Genomic DNA, 19,961 nt, shown 5'->3' on the forward strand with positions numbered 1-19,961 from the left:
AGTGTCACTGAGTAGTGTTTGCCGGGGCTTTTCTGATTGGCTCACCCAGTCGGTAGTCTCGACACTCGTTCTCCTGGAAGTTGCGGACGGTCAGGGCGTCTGATGAGATTTCCTCGTAGCCCTCTGGAAGAGGCTGGATGATGTCCAGACAAGGCCGTGCTCGGAACTCCTCCTCCTGATCTCACACACACACAAATGGTATATAAAAGTGCTTTCAGAAAGTATTCACACTAAACTAGATTTTTTTTATTACAAAGTGGGATTAAAATGGATTTGTCATTTTTTGTTAATGATCTACTCAAAATACTCTGTAAAGTGGACGAAAATGTAAAAAATTGTATTCATGAAAAATAAAACACTAATATATCCTGATTAGATAAGCATTCACCCCAGAGTATATATTAGAAATGCCTTTTGGCAGTGATTACAGCTGTGAGTTTTTGGGGGCAAATCTCTAATAATTTTGCACACCTGGATTGTACAATATTTTTCCATTATTTATTTTTTATTCTTCAAGCACTGTCAAGTTGGTTGTTGATAATAGCTAGACAGCCATTTTCAAGTCAAGCCGACTTAAGTCAAAACTGTAACTCAGGAGCATTCAATGGCYTCTTGGTAAGCAACTTCAGTGTAGATTTGGCCTTGTGTTTAAGATTTTGTCTRGCTGAAAGGTGGATTTGTCTTCCAGCATTCTGAACCAGGTTTTTCCTCTAGGATATTGCCTGTGCTTAGCTCATTTCKATTTATTTTTATCCTAAAAATCTTTTTTCTCCTTGTAGATGATAAGCATACCCATAACATTATGCAGCCACCACCGTGCTTGAAAATATGCCACAAACATAACGCTTTGTATTCAAGACAAAAAGTWKATTTCTTTGCAGTATTACTTAAATGTTGCAAACAGGATGCATATTMTATTTTCACTCTGTCATTTAAGTTAGAATTGTGGAATAACTACAATGTTGTTGATCCATCCTCAATTCTCATACCACAATCACTAAACTCTGTAACTGTTTTAAAATCACCATTGGCCTCATGATGAAATCCCTGAGCGGTTTCCTTCCTTTCCGGTAACTGAGAAAGGAAGGATGCATGCATTGATAGACCATCCAAAGCCTAATTTATAACTTAACCATGCTCAAAGCYATATTCACTGTCTGCTTAATTTTCATATTTTTTTTGTTGTTGACATCTACCAATCAGTGCCCTTCTTTGCAAGACATTGGAAAACCTCCCTGGTCTTTGTGGCTGAATCGGTGTTTGAAATTCTCTACTCGATTGAAGGACCTTACAGACACAGATAATTGTATCTGTGGGATACAGAGGTGGGGTAGTCATTTAAAAGTCATGTTAACCACTATTATTGAATACAGAATGTGTCCATGCAACTTATGATGTGATATTTACTCCTGAACTTACTTAGGGCAGCCATAACAATGGMGATGAATACTTGACTGAAGACTTTATGTGGTACTGTGAATACTTTCACTTTGACTTTATGTGGTACTGTGTGTAGAACAGTGACAAAATCTGAATCTGAATCCATTTTACAATCAGGCTGTAACACAACAAAATGTGGGAAAAGTCAAATGGGTGCGAATACTTTTACTTTAGACAAACACACGCACGCACCAGCGAGCGCGCACAGACAGACGTAAACACACACATACAGAAAATATCAACATTTAAATACCATGGCTGTGACCGCTTAAGCCATTCCACCATGCAACATATCTACTGTTTCTAACCAAACATTACCATGTGATCCGAGTTCTCCTTCACAAAGTACAGGGTGACCAGCTGGTCTGCTAGAGGCGCCAGGCCACTGATGAAGAACTCAGTTTCAAACGCAGACACTGCGAGAGAAGAAACCCACATTACTACAACTCTAAACTAATGCTCTTACCCCCGCATTATATTACACTGAAAGTTCTACAAAACATTTTGTTATTCAACAATACATGTTCTCACCAATTTCCACATAACGGCTAGGAAGGTCTCTCAACTCTGTGTGGCCCCTCTCCTTCACAACACAGATCTTAATGGAGGAGCCCCAGCCGATGATGAGGGTGGAGTTGTCTTTCCAGCACAGACTGCAGGGGTACATATCAGGCCGCAGGCTGACGTTATCCCGCAGGACGTTGGTGATTCGCTGTTTGGTGCTGATGTCATAAATCTTCACCCCCTGGAAGAGACCGAGACAAACAGAGCATGTTCACTATCTGTKCATCTAATGCACTAATCTATGTAAGTTGACATGCTATATGATGCAATAAAAATCCTAACAGATACAAGAAAGTAAATGATCATCATTATCATAATGATGAAATATATAAATATAAATTAAACCACAAACTATTCACCGTGTTTCTTGTTGCCACGTATCTGCAGCTGTGACGGTTATCCTTACTTACCATATTGTTGGCCCAGGCGATGAGATTGGCCCTCCATTGGACGTTAGTGATGGTGCCCTCCCCCTCGTGCAGAGTGGAGGTCTTCCAGCGGTTCAGCCAGTTCTTCTCGTACAGCAGCAGCTTGGGAAGGCAACATTAAAAAAAAACTCACATCAGAATCACGTGTGTCACCAYTGATATCCAAATCAGCACCACTGTTTCAAAAACAGACACAAACAATCGTGTCCTTGGAGCGGTGGTTTGTGGTTCTGTATTTCCACCACCAGAGGGCAGTAGAGCACAGGGACAGGAGGGTAGTCTTGTGTCAGTGGGCCTCACAGAGCGGGAGGATTGTGTTTAACTCTATCATAAACGTTAAGTAKACAGACACTGTGTTTTCCAACTTASTTCAACTCAGTMAGCAGACATGATCTATCTTCACARGATTCAACTAACCTATCAGTGTGTATGTATGACATGATGTGACAAAAGAAGTGGAAGGGAAATCTAAAGATTGCATTAAAGATGTGGTCTTGAAACATGGATCACCTTCATAATAAAAGACTGACAAAATCAATTCCTGATTACTTAATTACTTCAGTAGGTTTGACAGACAAAGCTTTTTCGAAATCACTTTGATTCTCGTCAATGGCTTTGAGACAATGATGGCTGTAGTCACTCTTTCCAGTCATTATGTAGACGGTGGAGGCGTCACCTCAAAGGTCATATACATAAAAAGCCTTTCAGGCCCTTTTAAAGCATCTCTCAGTGTCATACAGATGGATGTACAATACCATATAGGTATTATGTTCTGGGGAGTGAGATGAGACAGCCCCGGCTTCTCTAKTTCAAAAAAAAGTCTGAAAATGTTAACAGTTCTCTCCAAAGAGAGGATATAACACTGGCAGAACTGTGGAGACAGAATTGAATTGCCTTTGACAGGATGTGGCTCCAGTTGAGGCTTATTGATTTTCATCACAGGGCGCTTTATGGAGGGTCTTGAGAACAGGGAGAGGAAAGAAATCAGTACCAATTGAAAGAAAATGGTTACACTAACAATGAGCGTTTCCTAAGAAAAGAAAGGTGGATTGGATGATTCCAGAKGCTCTCTCTCACCAGTGCTGTAGATATGTATACATCTTTTTTTCTCCCCAATGGTCATTGAAATACAGTACTTGTACAGATTCTTGGTCTATTTGAATCATTTATACTAAGTGATGCTGCAGACTGCAAGTCTTTGTAACTCAAAAGGGAACATTAATACCTAATATAGATCAAGCGTTTTCTGAGTCTGAGACAAATTAGAGAAGAGACTGCTGTGTGCCTGCCTGTCCAGGACCCTAAGACTATGGGCCTTCCTGATAATGACATCTATTTGGTGTGCTTGTGAAGCATTGCCTTTCAAACACTGTTGAGCGAGCAGCACTTTGTGAAAATGGGCCGTTCTCCCCGGAGTGCACTCCAGACGAGAGACAGGGGAAAGTAAGAGCCTTTCACACCACCCAGCAAAAGCCTACAAGGGAGGAGGCTCACAAGAACAACATCTAAATGAATTCATTTTGAAAAACAACGGCTAATATCCTATCCGCATTAGCTAACGCTCAACAGTTTTCAACTACACTGCTAACACTTGAGATGGGCTATATACTGAAATTACATTGAAAAATACCTTTCAAATCTCACCTTGTTGCCTCCGGTGACAAATTGTTTGTAGCTTGAACTGCTGAACCGAGGGTGCAACGCCACCACCTGGAGAACATGGCGAGTGGATCCATTTTAGAACGCGTCAAGAGTTTAGAAGCAATGGTGGGGGCTATCTTGAGACGCACTGAATATATTAGTATACCACCTCGTACATATACTCTCAACTAAAAAGTATGAAGTTAAAAGAAGTACAAGTATTTGACATCCGCTTACTTTGACAGGGCAGTCAAAGTTCTCATGGAAGCCCTCCCTTGTGTAGAGTCCAAACACTTGAACCTGCAATAGAGAAAGTGTAGAATGTCAGTATAAAAATATAAAAAAATCTGTACTGTGTTTGCAGCTGTTTCTGAGGCACTCTTGTGTATGCAGGGGGAGTTCTGGACAGCAAGACTGATTGGATCACTGCTACCCTTCCACTGGGTCACCAATTAGTGGCCAGGTTGAATCTCTGAACCCTCTGGTGCTTTGACACGAGCATCGTAATCTTTGGCTTTACCACAGCCGCAGTTACTGTAGTTACCGCAATACCTTATGAAACAATTACACTGTACCACAGCCTGACTGTCTGGGAGTCAAAAAGAAAGTTTCAAAAAGAAACATCACGCCCTTTTTCACTCTTCATTTTCAATCCCATAGATGATTCAGGATTATTTGAAGGGAGTGACACAGATTAATGGCAAACTGAATTGGTCGAGGATGAAAAACTGCAGCGGCGTCGATTTTAATTGTCAACGCCACTTTCTGTGCGACAAGATCTTGTTTCGCCGCTGGAGTGCGAGCGAGGAGGCGATATCAGAGAGCATATCTGGACTGCAGGATCCATGAAGGATGGTAATAATGATCAGGAGAGGAGCGATAACAAGAAGGTAGAGAGCACTGAGAGGGTATCCATAGAGACCCGATGACTGACAGCCAGGCAGACAGATGGGAGAGTCTTTCCCCTTAGAACATGAACATGTGCTTGTTCAAAACCCTATACATTTGTAGATTTATGAAAGTAAACAGGTATGAGGAAGATAAAGCTTCTGGTTTGTAAAACTTATGAGTACTAGGGCACATACCGTATTTCTAAATTCCCTTTCTCCAGGTAACAAGTTCCATTAAATTCTAAATATGAACAAGAATATCCTTTGCTTTTGGCATTGATGAAATGAGTTCAACACATTATATAATTTCATGGTAAATGCAAAGTGATGTTCAACGTATTACACATAATACCTTGCCACTTAATGGTGGGGCAGAGATCGAGGCTACATTCCAAATGGCACCCTATTCCCTAATTGAATCAACGTTGTTTCCACGTAATTTCAATGAATTTACGTTGAACTAACGTGGAATAGACGTTGAATTGACATCTGTGCCCAGTGGAGTGTCACTCGTACGGCCTGTACGGCCACCAGTTTGGAGCAGAGAGATGATCTCACCTTGCCGTCCTCAGAGCAGATCCCCATATGCTCTCCACTTTCATCCAGACTGATCTGGTTGATCTTCACTGGACTCTGAGGAAAGACCACAACAACATTGACACTGAATGACTGGGAACGTTCTGAGAGCATTATTTGGAATTGAGTTGAGTACTTACAATTTCAAACTTCTGAGTCAGATTTCCTTGGATGTCCAGAAGGAAAACCTTCCCAAAGTGAGTGCCCAGTGCAAGGAACTGAAATGGAATAAACCTGAGATTAATCMTTAGGACAATTCAAGATTTTTAGCAAAAATGTGTACTACTGGTGAAAGCTGTGGCAAGAGGATTAAAAATGCACTCTGTCTAGCATAGCTGGGGAAGGCGAGTAGTGGGCTCTGGGGCAAAAACTGTGAAATTACAGAGGGTGGGAAAACCCTGTTTATTAAAGCAGACAGTGTGAAATGGTATTTTGTCTCTCAAATTAAAKRGCTTAAACATAATACATGCGCTGTACATCTGGCTTCTCCTTGCGTCGCCAGCAACCCAACCACCGCCTCTCCTGCCCACCATAAAGCTATTATTTTCTACAGAGCAGCAACTGGTTTCCCACGTTTCCTGCTTCTGCACAGTATGTGAGTGTGTTGAAGTGTGTGTGTGAGAGAGAGAGTGTACGTATGTGTAGGTCCGCTGGGACAAGAAATTATAAAAACTGGGAGGCTTTTTGGCATTAGATTAAGTGTGCGTTCTTCCACACAGGCCCAGCTCGAGCCCCTCCCCCTAATCCCTCTCCCCTGTGTGTGCGGTGAGCCCACCATGCTTCAGTGCAGTCTGTAATGAAATGCTTATATTTACAGGCACAGCTGAGCATGTCAAACAGAGCCCCTGCAATCTCCCCAAATAAAATACCCCAAAAATAAATAAATAAAGGGATCAACCTTGCGAGGCGGAGCGACTTTTAAAAATGATTTATTAGAATGGAATTGTTCAAATTAAATTCCGATTCAGGCACTGAAAATATGAGGCAACATCAGGCAAAGCGGCGTGTTGGTGGTTTTATAGGTGCTGGGGGTTGGCTGGGTCGGGGGTTTGTGTCACAGTACAGGTAGCGTAGCTGGCAGGCGGTGCACAAGAACAAAAACACCGGCAAGAAGGAATGTCGGGTAAAATGTGGAATTTCTGCACAGCAATGTCTCTCACTCTGGCACGATTGCTTGTTTTTAGGATCAGAGAGGAGAGGAGAGAAAAAATAAATAAGTGAAAATCAATAGTGGTTAATAAAACATCAGGTGAGCAGACGTAACCAGGTATGACTCGTCCTCTGTTCAGACGTGCATGAGTGCACGCGGTGCCATAACGATTAGCCATCCAGCTCAGATGGCCCGCTGAAAAACAGAAACGTTCAAAAAGAGAACATGGGAGCAAAAAGCTGAAAGAAACTGAAGAAGAAAGGGATAAAGAAAATGGCCGGCGGCAGCTGATGTGTACCTTCCCTGAGTGAAAGGGATGAGTGGAGGGTGAGAAAGAAATGGCCTGCCTCTCCATGTTGTAGAAAGAGAATGCTAACCGACATTGAATATATCAAACGTGCGTAAACAATGACATTTTAAATCTAGTGTAGTTTAGCCAGCAAAGCTTTTCTAGGTTAGGACCTGTACCTTATCATGGACAGTCATACAGCTGGCAGCATCCTTTTGGAGAATCTCAGTCACCCCATTGGCCAGTCGCTCATACTTCAGCTTAGGCTCCTCCTCGCTGTCCTCTTCCTAGTTTGAAAGAGGGATTCAGTTAAAACAATCCAGCATAACTCGTCTATAATACACCGAATATTACACTGGCACAGATTCATGCATTCACATTGCTGATAGGGAATTCCCATACCAAATTCAGATTCCCTATCAGCAAGGTAGGAAATTCAATACAAAAATTCCATAGAAAATTCCCTTTCACCATAAGCAAGGTAAATGTTTCTAGATACACAAATAAACGTCGAAGGCCAGTCCACTCTCCATCTGTAACCAGATCATCCTTCCTCTCTACTGGCTGTGCCACACTGTCCCGGGAACATAAATTGATTACAACCCTCCTAGGAACCCCAAGCATGTGTGCTGCTGCCATATTCTCCTGTTGTACATTTGCTGTCACAGCCTGAATATTCCCTATAACCCAGTTTATAACCAATGCTGCATAGACTGAGGCCGTCTATATGGTGCATCAACACAAAACAAAGACTGCTATTATCAGCACTATGGGAGAAGGGGGGGGGGGGGGGTTTCAGTGTGTGGAAAGAATTTCATTTACAAGAACCATCCTTTCCCACTTTACACCAGCATGTCTATTTCCTGTTTATTCCCTTGTGAAATGTCTAATGCATGGGCGTTTGTCACAGTTTTACAAAGCTATAACACAGAACAACAAATGTACACCCCCATAGAGGGTCTACGGGCACCGTTTTTCAGACGTTTGTTAGCGTGGTAAATTTCATTTTTGTTAGGTTTATGAAACTTTGCCACAACATCCCATTTCAATTAATATATATTAATATAGTCTAAATGTTTAATAGGGCATGATAAATCAAGGGTCTGATCAGAAAGTCATATTACAACAGCCCATGGGGGACACAATCAAGTGAACGTGAATCTGTCTAAAGAGCATGAACCAAGGGTCTGGTGGGAGTATGTAACTTGGTTCCAATCTAGCCATTCTGGCAAAGCCTTCAGCACATAGGCTACACTCTCACTTCATTCATCAAGTCGGTCTACTGACAACCCACTCACGGAGACAGGTGCCTAGCGAATGGGCAAGCTACACCACAATAACTGAATAAGCGGGGTCTTGTAGCGATTCAGAGGGGACATACAATCATGCAGTCCCAGGTGCTTGTTTACCTGTGAGTGTTAGTGTGCAGAGAGGATTCTGTTTGTGGACTGGTGATAGGGGGCAGGCAGACTTTTCATTTACTGGTGAAGATTTTCTTTCTCCATTCGGAATGGTTTTTCTTTGGGGAGTAGGGGGTGGAATTGCTCAATGTACTGGCTATTCCTTACATTTCATTCRCTGTATCATTTAAAGACAGGCTGCTCCACACCCTCCCTAGCAGTCTGACATGCTATATTTTATTTAGTGATTCCCACAACTGCACGCGTCTCTGACATGGTCAGACATTTTATCTTCTGCTGTTAATCCAGACGATTTTCACACCATCTGGAAAATTGCATAATAACATTTCTCTAAATTTGCCTTGCTTTTGCTGTAAAAAAAAAACAACGTTGTTTGTTTACATGTGGGAAGAGAATAAATGCACAAACAGCACATACATTTTCTACAATTACTTCGGCCTAAATTAATCAAAAATGTTCCACTTTTTATTAGCTGGCCATATACATAGTTTGCACACAGTATCTTACCTCAGAGTCATCTGTGGATTCTTCACTTGGTTTTCTTCCCTAGAAGACATACAATCGTGTTTATTAAAAGACAAGAGAGATCTAAAGCAAAAATGACATTACATTATGGATGCAATGTTTGCTTTAGACCAGCTTGGTTTGAGTTTGACAGATAATTAGCCAAGTAAAACTCAACTACACAATGCACTTCACATCAACGGAGTTGAGCGGAGATGAGAGTGGGTGGAGTGTACCTCCGACTACATCGAGTCGCTCTCAGTCGATACGAGGAAAAAGTCGGTGGTTGTATTTTATTATCGTTTTATTAAAAAGTATGGATTTCAGCAAACAAAGGAAGGCACACAGAGGACAAACATGGGTAGGCTACACGGTAAGGGTTTAAAAAGGGCAACTGCACTTCCTGATTTGGCCTGGTTWTAGATTTGGTTCATTAAAGGGCAATTCCGCCACTTTTCAACCTCATATTCATCATTTCCAGCACCAAACCAGTGTCTACATACAGATAACTGCCAAAATAAAGGAAACACCAACACAAATTGTCTTAACATAGATTCTATAAGTGTCTGGAACTCTATTGAAGGGATGCGTCACCAATCTTCCTCAAGAAATTCCATCATTTGGTATTTTGTTGATTGTGGTGGAAAACGCTGTCTCAGGCGCCGCTCCAGAATCTCCRCTAAGTATTCAATTGGGTTGAGATCTGGTGAATGAGACGGCCAAGTCACACGGTTTACATAGTTTTCATGCTCATCAAACCATTCAGTGCCCTGTGGATGGGGGCATTGTCCTCCTATGGGGCACAGCCCTGTGGATGGGGACATTGTCCTCCTATGGGGCACAGCCCTGTGGATTGGGGGCGAGTGTTCTCCCTATGGATAGCCCTTGGGGATGAGGTACATTTGTCTACCTATTGGGGGACATAGCCCGTGGTGGATGTCCTGGGACATAGCCTGAGATGGGGGACCATAGCCCTGTGGATGGATAGCCGGATGGGACTGCTGATGGGGACATAGCCCTGTGGGATTGGGACATGCCCTGTGGGGAATAGGGAATAGCACCTGTGGATGCCGGGACATAGCCCTGGTGGACATGGGGAGCACATTAGCTCCCTGTGGAATGGGACATTAGCCCTGTGGATGGGGACATAGCCCTGTGGATGGGGACATAGCCCTGTGGATGGGGACATAGCCCTGTGGATGGGGACATAGCCCTGTGGATGGGGACATTGCCCTGTGGATGGGGACATAGTCCTCCTATGGGGGCATAGCCATGGTAGCCAAAATAATGTCCTGCCCAATATTTTTTATACATGACCCTAAGCATGATGGTATATTAATTAAATCATGTTTTTTCTCAAAAACCTAGAAATGCACCGTTTTCACATGTTGACACTGGTATTGTGCTGGACATAATGCGAATGAGGTTGAAAAGTGGGGAAATTGCCCTTTAAGAAATGCTAGCGGCCATGACTGTGGTTTAAATGTTTGATTGATGTGGGTGTCTCGTGTGTGTTCGCAGGTAGGAAGAGTTAGCCAAATGATTTCGCCAATTAGCTTCAACCGGCTGGTGTGCAACCGTGGCAAAGAAAGTTTGACTTGTCTTACAGATAAAAAGATTTAAAGCATATGCATAACCATGGCAGCAATTGAAAGGGACCAGTTAGTAAATTATGGGGAAATTATTAGACCAAAAGGAGAGGACAACTAAATAGAATCCAAACATTACCCTATTGATTGTATGTGCATTTTACATATACTTTTTGTGAACGAGATCTTAAAATACTATGGATACATTCAGTAACATGATAAGAATATTCCTGGACGATATGGTGTAGGTGCAACAGAAGACAAACACATTTCGAGGGTTTGAGTGAGAGGACTAACTAGTGTAGCCACTCTAAAGTGTTTCCTAAGTCATWTCAATGCACTTATGACAGAAAGAAGACTCTGCAACAGTAAGGTGCTTTCTATTCGCTCTAATCACTGTGCCATTGAGGAATTAAAGCAAGCACACTTGTATTTMGTTTGTTTGGAACACAACCTTGCATCCCTGCCGTCATATAATTACTGTTGTGTCCATTCTAAATCGCAATCTGGGTCAGGTGGGCACAATTTTGTTGTTATATTGCCAACACGACTAGCGAAGATATAAAATACGATACTACAGTGTTAGGCTTTCAGGGATTTCAGGGAAACAAATCGTAATTTTGGTGCACAAAATAAAGAGTCATGAGCCGTGGCGACCCGTCATTCAGGGCAGGTGGGGCAGAGCGTGTCACATATCAGTTTGCAAGCAATGTAAAAATAATTATATATAACTCAGTTAATAAAGCTGCATACACACATGGTCTCTTTTTTGTTTTCTTGAGTAAGGCAGCTCCAAAATGCAGGTGTTTCAGCCTAGGTTAGTGCTTTCTGTGGTGGTGGGGCGAGCCAGCAGAAAATAGGAGCATTGCGCCGTGATTGACTCAGTGTTCTGTCACTCATGGGGACAGTACGTCATCGGCAAGTTTAAGTCCTTAGCAAGGGTAGACATCCAAYATTTCAGCCCTTTGGGTCCTGCCATAGAGTTATATTACAATTGCCCTTCCAAGAAGGCTCAAGGTCATTGGCCACAGATAAAATGAAGGTCAAATCACGTTATATCTACAGAAGCTTTGATTGGACTGATCATGTCAACATCTTACTTTCAAAGTCTTAGCTAGCAGTCATCATCATGAATAAAGTTGACAATCTACTGGCAAATCATTTTTAATCATTGTCATATGAAGAGAAATAATGAAGAGAAATTGTAGATAAAATATATCGGTGCTCATCGGCAATGAAAATTACACAAGTTGGAAATCGCAAATTCAACAATGAGTCGTTTTGAAGGAATCAATAGCTAACTGCAAGCATTGCAAAGCAACCACTAACCTGCTATTCAATGGAGTGGCTGTGTTCCCCCCCCAAGTTCCCACCATGAATCCAGAGAATGCCAGACCTTGATGACAAACTTTGCCCACAAAGGAACGCTGCGCCACTCACAAGGTGAGTCCAAAAATGTCTTGCATGCTGCTGCATAAATTATGTAATATCCAAGGGAGATACAGTTGAAGTCAGAAGATTACATACACTTAGGTTGGACTCATTAAAACTTGTTTTTCAACCACTCCACAAATTTCTTGTTAACAAACTATAGTTTTGGCAAGTGGGTTAGGACATCTACTTTGTGCATGACACAAGTCATTTTTCAAATTTGTTTACAGGCAGATGATTTACTGTATCACAATTCAGTGGGTCAGAAGTTTACATACACTAAGTTGACTGTGCTTCAAAAGTTTGGAAAATTACAGAAAATTATGTCATGGCTTTAGAAGCTTCTGATAGGCTAATTGACATCATTTGAGTCAATTGGAGGGTACCTGTGGATGCATTTCAAGGCCTACCTTCAAACTCAGTGCCTCTTTGCTTGACATCATGGGAAATCCAAAGAAATCAGCCAAGACCTCAGAAAAAGAAATGGAGACCTCCACAAGTTGGTTCATCCTTGGGAGCAATTTCCAAACGCCATGTTCATCTGTACAAACAATAGTACGCAAGTATAAACACCATGGGACCACACAGCCGCCATACCGCTCAGGAAGGAGACGAGTTCTGGCTTAAGGACAACAAAGTCAAGGTATGGACTGGCCATCACAAAGCCCTGACCTCATCTATAGAAAATGTGTGGGCAGAACTGAAAAAGCGTGTGGTGAGCAAGGAGGCCTACAAACCTGACTCAGTTACACCAGCTCTGTCAGGAGGAATGGGCCAAAATTCACCCAACTTATTGTGGGAAGCTTGTGGAAGGCTACCCGAAACGCTTGACCCAAGTTAAACAATTTAAAGGCAATGCTACCAAATACTAATTGAGTGTATGTAAACTTCTGACTCACTGGGAATGTGATGGGAAAAAAAGCTGAAATAAATGACTAATATTATTCTGACAATTCAATTTTTTTTAATAAAGTGGTGATCCTAACTGACCTAAGACAGGGAAGTTTTACTAGGATTAAATGTCAGGAATTGTGAAAAACTGAGTTTAAATGTATTTGGCTAAAGTGTATGTAAACTTCCAACTTCAACTGTATGTATGCTGTAGCCAAGAAATGTAACACTAAGTGTATGTTGTGAAGTAAGCAGTTAGTAGCCCATGTGCTTCACCCTAATAATTTGGTCTATTTTCACCAACACGGTATTGTAAACACARCGTTCGTGGCSGGTGTGTGCTTGTTTGCCAACTTTTTTTGTACAACTTTGACAGTGCTACTGAAAGTAGTGGTGGCGCTTGGCTTGCACGTGCAAATTCAGCACACACAACGTACTATAATAGAATTGTGTTATTTGACGTGTCAAATTAAAAGCTGATTTAACACGTCAAATAGTGTTGTATGACGTGTATCTTTTTTGAAACGCATAGACCCAAACTGCGTTCAATGTGCCTCACCCTAATAATTTGGTATATTTTCACCTCTTAATTTTGCCTCCTGTTCTAACTTGGTGGTGCACATGTAGCCTATAACCTGTTTTAGAGAAATGTAATCATCAAATATTGTAAGAGCTCTCATTGTCTGTTTATATGCCCCCTTTATTTATCCTACGGTTCTGACTTGTACAGGGAGCACACTGTAAGAACGGCCCATGTTCSGAATTCTGTCGCTGTTCATTTCAAAAGRGCTGAATAAATAGTTATAATGACTACGTCCATCCTAGCTCGCTCATTATTGTCTTAATCTAAGATTGCCTCTTATCGTCCCCTTATGCCATAGTTTGTACATCTTAATTGTCAGTAGAAACCACATTTGTTGAAGCAAGTCAGCCATGTTTTTTAAAAGGCAGTAAATAATGCTGAATGAACTGCTTCGATTCCAGACAAGGCTCCACTGATAGCCAGGTGTAGCAGTGGTAAGGTGTTGGGACTGCTGATGGGACAGCTTTATGTAGGCCCTAACAGTTTGTGGGCACCGTTTGTCACCGTTATAGTGAAATTAATGTATTGTTTAGTGTAGTGTAGTGGCATGCATCCCACTTCTTTCTTTTTGCCCCACCAAGATTTACATGCTAAAATCGTCACTGGTCATGAGTGCATTCAGCGTGCCGCGGCAAATTTTCTTCACAGTAGACAAACATACAGTGCCAATTTTAGCATGTAAAACTTGGTGGGGCAAACTCCACTTTTTTTTTTTTTTTTTTTTTTTTTAGATACATGCCAGCAAAGCCACTACACAACACTAAACAATACATTAATTGCCGTATAACGGTGACAAACGGTGCCCACAAACTGTTAGGGCCTACATAAAGCTGTCCCAACAACAGAGCTTTCCTTTCAGCACCATGAAGTGAATCCTTACCACTGCTACACCTGGCTATCAGCGGAGCCTTGTCTGGCAGTGAAACAGTTCATTCAGCCTCATTTACAACCTTTTTAAAAACCATAGCTGATATGGCTGACTTGCTTAAACAAATGTGGTTTGTAAGTTGATAAGAGCCGCATTCTCCTTAAATAACGAACGCCAAATTAGTTTTTACTTTTGAACCATACAAACATTACATTTATGTTCAGTAAAATCATAACGTTCAATCTTATATCATTAACACTTAGAGCTAAGTATAAGCAAGTGCAAGCAAACGAGCTGCGACGAGGTAGGCCTATTCCTTCAGCACTTTCAAAATGGACGCCGAGAGAAATTCTGATTGATTCTAGTTCAGATAAATTCATCAAGATGTTGAGGCCTTATCTTTACTCCTAAGTCACCACCCACACACACACACACACAGAGTGAGAGAGCGAGAGACCTATGTGGTCTAAAAAGGAAGGAAAATACAATCATGAGGATCCACTTTTCTATACCGAAGCACAGACAGCGCATTGCGCAAACAAAACAACTCTCGCAATATCAACTGGAATTACATGGGTCTATTACTGAACTGTTTGTTGAAAACAAATATTTGGTTACAGACCCAACGACATTATATAGCATCTCCTCCTCGTCAAGAAAAGCACATGAGCTAATTATAATACGCAAAGTAAGCAAAACAATMAAATCATTCCAACATTGCCTAAAATGATGAATAAAATACTAATGAGATAGACCTATATAAGCAATAGGCCTATAACAATTATGATGTACAAACTACGGCATAAGGGAATGATGAGCGGATAAGAGGCAAGCCGAAATTTCGATTAAGACAATGAGCGAGCTAAGACAGACGTAGTCAATATAACAATTTGTTCAGCACTTTTGAAACGTACAGCGACAGAATTCCGAACATGGGCCGTTCTTACAGTATTCTCCCTGTACACCAAGTCAGAACCATAGGATATATAAAMGGGGCATATAAAGGGGCCAAGTCTGAGGTTCTGAGGGGGAAAGGGACCAAATGATTAGGGTGAGGCACATGGGCTACTAATAGCTTACAACACAACATACARTTAGTATTKCTTTCTTAGCTACAGTATACATATRTCCCTGGCATATTACATCATTTATGCAGCAGCCTACAAGACATTTTGGGACGTTTTGGACTGTTGTGCTGTGCTCACTTGAACAGGAAGGTGGAGGGTGGTCCTTCTTGTGGGCAAATTTGWCATCAAAGTCTGGCATTCTGTGGATTTATGGTGCTTTCAAGACAACTGGGAACTCTGAAAAAACAAGGTTGAATCATGACATTAGTGATCTTCAGGTCAGAGCTGATGTCTGAGATTTCCCAGTTGTTTTGAACACTGCAGAAGTCATACTGGATTGACAGCATGGCCAAGGTATTCAACCATTTCTGACCCATGGTGTTACGTGTMAATATTTATCCAGACAGATGTTTTAAATCCTTAAACCCAGACATGGACCACACACCCTCTCCACCGAATAGCAGGCAGGGGAAGCAAAATAGTGAATGCTTTGCAACGCCTGCAGTTAGCCACTGATTCTTTCCAAACCACTCATCGATGAATTTTGCAATTTCCGACTTGTTGTGATTTTACATAATTTGATCTGTGGCCAATGACCTTGATCCTTCTTGGATGGGCACTTCAAATGAAAATCTATGGCACTTGTTTTAATTGTTTGCAAACTGTGACACAAATGAATGACAAAATAACATGCAAAACAGGCAACAGCTCTGCCCCAGGTGCCCGGAAGACACGTCACCACTGCAAGCATAGTCACATTTTCTTCAGAATAACCCAAGGTATGGCGCCAAGCAATTTTATGATATGGAAATGTGAAGCGCACATTTGGACTCACTAGTGTTTGGCATGCTGGTATGACAAAGCAGTATTTATTATAATCCTCAACATCTCGTCTTTCAAAATACATTGAGTCCTCTTAATATARAGCATTTCCTTCACTGAATCAACAAAGAATGTGCTAAAGCTGCCRATTTAGTGGGAGGGATGAGCGCAACTTCTTGTCGCGCGGAGTGTTCAAGTTCAGAACGACTGTCAGTCAAAACCCATACAGCGCTGTGAAGTGCAGAGCCTGAGGTKATATATAGCATGTTACTGTACAGCCACTGGGTTCCAATTTAGGCATTTATCAGTGCCCAAATCTGCCATTTTCAACCTGTATGGTATGAGTGTAAAGGGTTACATCATCGAAATTTGGAGCTATTGAACTTTTAAAATATTGTCCCATGTACATTGTGCAATTTTTTCTTATGGTCTCTTATTAACCCTATTGGGCCAGTGAATGTTACACCAAATTCACTATGGGCATTATTATCGGGCTGCATGCAGGTGCGCTGCGAATTGGCGATTACTTGGGCGCTGCCAGTTGTGGGCAGGARTAAAATAAATCCAACCCACAGAAAACTGTGGGTACCTTCATTCCGTGACACGCCATTTTCTCCTATCATCTCGCAAATCTCCGTTTTGGACGAGACTGACTTTATGACCAAAATTATCCTGTTTACACTTTGTAGTCAATTTTGACACTAGAATAAAATGTTTGACTCATGTCGATGCCACATAGGTCAAACGAGAAATTACTTTTTAGGGGCAGTCCCTCTAGAATAAAAAGAAATGTAAGTATCAACTGCAAAGCGAATCAAAGGAGTCTGAGATTCCTTTCAAAAATGAGTCTGCTCTCAACTCTGTGGAGGAGTTGAGGTACTTGGCTAACAGGGGCTTATTCATTAGGCCTATTCTGTTGCAAAGCATTTCTTAAACGGAAACAATGCCCCCGTACACAAAGCAAGGTCCAAACTGGTTTGTCGAGATCGGTGTTGAAGAACTTGACCGACCTGCACAAAGCCCTGACCTCAACCCCATCGAACACCTTTGTGATGAATTGGAAAGCCGACTGCAAGTCAGGCCTTATCACTCAASATCATTGCCCGACCTCACTAATGCTCTTGTGGCTGAATGGAAGCAAGTCCCTGCAGCAATGTTCCAATATCTAGTGGAAAGCCTTCCCAGATGAGTGGAGGCTGTTATAATCAGCAAAGCGGGGGACCAACTCCATATTAATTCCATTGATTTTGGAATGAGATGTTCAACAAGCAGGCGTCCACATACTTTTGGTCATGTAGTGTACATAAACAAAATCAAACAAGATCCTATAAAGACACCAGGAGTATCTTAAGAAACAAAAAGAAWGATACCTCAAGAGAAAAGAAAGTGGTGAACAGAAATCCACCTTTCCCAGTGAGAAAAAAGGGAAAAAAGGAGGCAATGGAAAATAAACCAWAGAAACAGAAGATCAACTATCCAGAAAAGAGTGGTTATGGTGTCATACCTGTCAAGGAACACACCGCCACACTCACCTGAAGTCTTACAGCTACACAATGATGACCTACCCGCCCCTCAAATGACTCCACTTCTATGTGATTGTTGAATTATTACAGTCTGTGGGCCAAAACAGAGGCAGACAAAGCACAACCTTCTACGCTAACCTGCACAGCACCACAGCCATCTCCTAGCGCAATACAGCCCATTTCTGACATACATGAGGGACTGATTGGAAAGTGTTGTGAAATATGATTTATATATGACCCTTACCCTGGTATTATACAAMATGTTGATGCAGAGAGCTGCGCTCTAGTCAAGACGATGAGTTGTGTGGGAGCCAACCGATTATTTTGGCCAATGAGAGAGGACATTGTATGGTACCAACCAGAGAATGTGTTTGGGCTTGTCCCTGAGCCTCGTCCAGTGACAAAACAGCATATGATGCTTGATGGCGCAGTCTGGGAGGAAATTTGCTCTCTCGTTAAGCAATAGAGGGTATTAAGGGCAAAACCTAATATTGAGTGAGCACACATCTATCTCACGAGTCTGAATTAATAGACTGCAACCAGTGAACAATAATMTGTTTAATGTCAACCAGTGTTTCCAACTATGTATTTCTGCCTAATGCATTGAATCCCAAAATTGTCAGGTTTGAATGGTGTGTTCTATATCTTCAATGAAATTAAACATATGTGACATAAAAAATATTTAATGCTATCAGTTGTTAATATTATATGTCATTTCCACCACGCTGTCATTACCATCACGGTATATATTTTTGAGGAAAAGCTGTATTAAATTACAATTGATATTGATGATTTTTCCCATATGTGAACGTGTTCTTAAGATAAGTCCTAAAATAATGTAAAATATAACGATTTTGATGTGGTAAATACATGTTTCTGAGTATCATCAAGGCATATATGGATATCTAGACATGATGAACTCATAATTAAGAAAACTTCCCAGAAAATAAATAATGTGAAATGTTATATAAAATACCTTGGGCAAAATTTCTGTAATTGCCTTTTCAACTTAAATAGCACTATTTATGACGTGGTGGTACTGACATTTCCCCTCGAGTATTAGGGTTCTAGATTATCTTCATCAGCTAACATCACTTTGTGAATTTTTTAGAATTGATGTAACAAAAACACAAAGGGCTCATAATTCACAAAGGTCATGYTAACTGACTGCTATTATCTAATAGAACAAAATMTATAACCTCAGGCCTTATTTTCGACGTATATTCCAAAACCCTATTATTTCCCCCATTTTTCACATGGGGTGGCTAAAGAAACAGTGGTAACTTATTTCCGGGTTTTAGGACRACAAGCTGGCGTTATACYAWTAACTAGCAAAATACTATTGTCTTGGTTGACATTTTTCAGCAATGCACTGTCTTCATCACATGCATACTAGGTTACAAATGCAAATAAATAATTTMGTTATAATAATATCCTAGAAAAGCCAATGCACGGAGATAAAGTCCATTGATTTGATTGCAAAACAGATGAGACGATTGGCTACGCTTACCTTCTCTACTTCTGCCATGATGATTGAGATTGGAAGCGATAGCAGAACAGCGTCCTATTCTCAGCTATCCATTAGGGACTTTAAATATTTAGCTAGCTAATGGTACGTAAAAGAAAACTACACGAATTCACTGAATTCTCCAGATATCAAAACGGTTTCTTGTTGACAAACGTACTATGCAAGTCATGTAAAATCACATGACAGAAACCGGAAACGTGTGGTATTATGGGTCTCTTGTCAAATGGATTGCACCAAAGAGGATCTATTATTTTGCCAAGATGGTCGACTAGGCGCTCTACTCATGGAAATACATTGCGGGAGGAAGCACGATCAGGTGGGAACGTTCTAGCCAATTATATTTTTGTAGAAGACATATCACTCTCATTATAACTTAAGTATTATGAATAGCAATTCACCTTTATCTTGACCAAATTCAACACTCGCTCATTGTCCCAATGACTATATATATGATGCATTGCCCCCTTAAGCATTCTTTTTTTATTATTTATTTCACCTTTATTTAACCAGGTAAYCTAGTTGATAACAAGTTSGCATTTACAAKTGCGACCTGGCCAAGATAAAGCAAAGCAGTGCGACACAAACAACAACACAGAGTTACACATGGAATAAACTGTTATTATGAAAGGTTTTGTTTTGCATTGTTGAGGTAGGCATATCGGCCTGTAGCAAGGTATTCATTTAGCAGGTTACACTGGTGATGTAGTGGCAGATGATGTGCAGTGTTGAAATGGTGTGAGTGTAACGGATGTGAAA

General features: G+C 41.2%; 1 protein-coding gene across 3 annotated transcripts in view; it reads right to left on the reverse strand.

Annotated features, from left to right (window-relative positions):
* Positions 1 to 19,394, reverse strand: part of LOC111973189 (vacuolar protein sorting-associated protein 41 homolog) — a 28,905-nt gene extending 9,511 nt beyond the window's left edge. For 2 of the 3 annotated variants that reach the window (XM_070446726.1, XM_070446725.1), the window contains exons 1-12: positions 19,188 to 19,277; positions 15,471 to 15,569; positions 8,907 to 8,945; positions 7,158 to 7,265; positions 5,680 to 5,757; positions 5,522 to 5,596; positions 4,311 to 4,373; positions 4,077 to 4,142; positions 2,415 to 2,534; positions 1,972 to 2,185; positions 1,759 to 1,856; positions 46 to 175 (exon numbers count right to left, since the gene is read on the reverse strand). In XM_070446726.1, coding sequence (XP_070302827.1) covers positions 46 to 175; positions 1,759 to 1,856; positions 1,972 to 2,185; positions 2,415 to 2,534; positions 4,077 to 4,142; positions 4,311 to 4,373; positions 5,522 to 5,596; positions 5,680 to 5,757; positions 7,158 to 7,265; positions 8,907 to 8,945; positions 15,471 to 15,518 — 1,039 coding nt within the window. In that variant the 5' untranslated portion in view covers positions 15,519 to 15,569; positions 19,188 to 19,277. Of the gene's footprint in view, positions 1 to 45; positions 176 to 1,758; positions 1,857 to 1,971; positions 2,186 to 2,414; positions 2,535 to 4,076; positions 4,143 to 4,310; positions 4,374 to 5,521; positions 5,597 to 5,679; positions 5,758 to 7,157; positions 7,266 to 8,906; positions 8,946 to 15,470; positions 15,570 to 19,187 lie in introns of all 3 variants that reach the window. The other variant, XM_024000464.2, reaches the window with a different exon arrangement.
* Between the last annotated feature and the right edge of the window lie 567 nt (positions 19,395 to 19,961).

Source organism: Salvelinus sp. IW2-2015, linkage group LG14 (genome assembly GCF_002910315.2).
Source record: "Salvelinus sp. IW2-2015 linkage group LG14, ASM291031v2, whole genome shotgun sequence".
In the NCBI taxonomy this organism is placed as follows: domain Eukaryota; kingdom Metazoa; phylum Chordata; class Actinopteri; order Salmoniformes; family Salmonidae; genus Salvelinus; species Salvelinus sp. IW2-2015.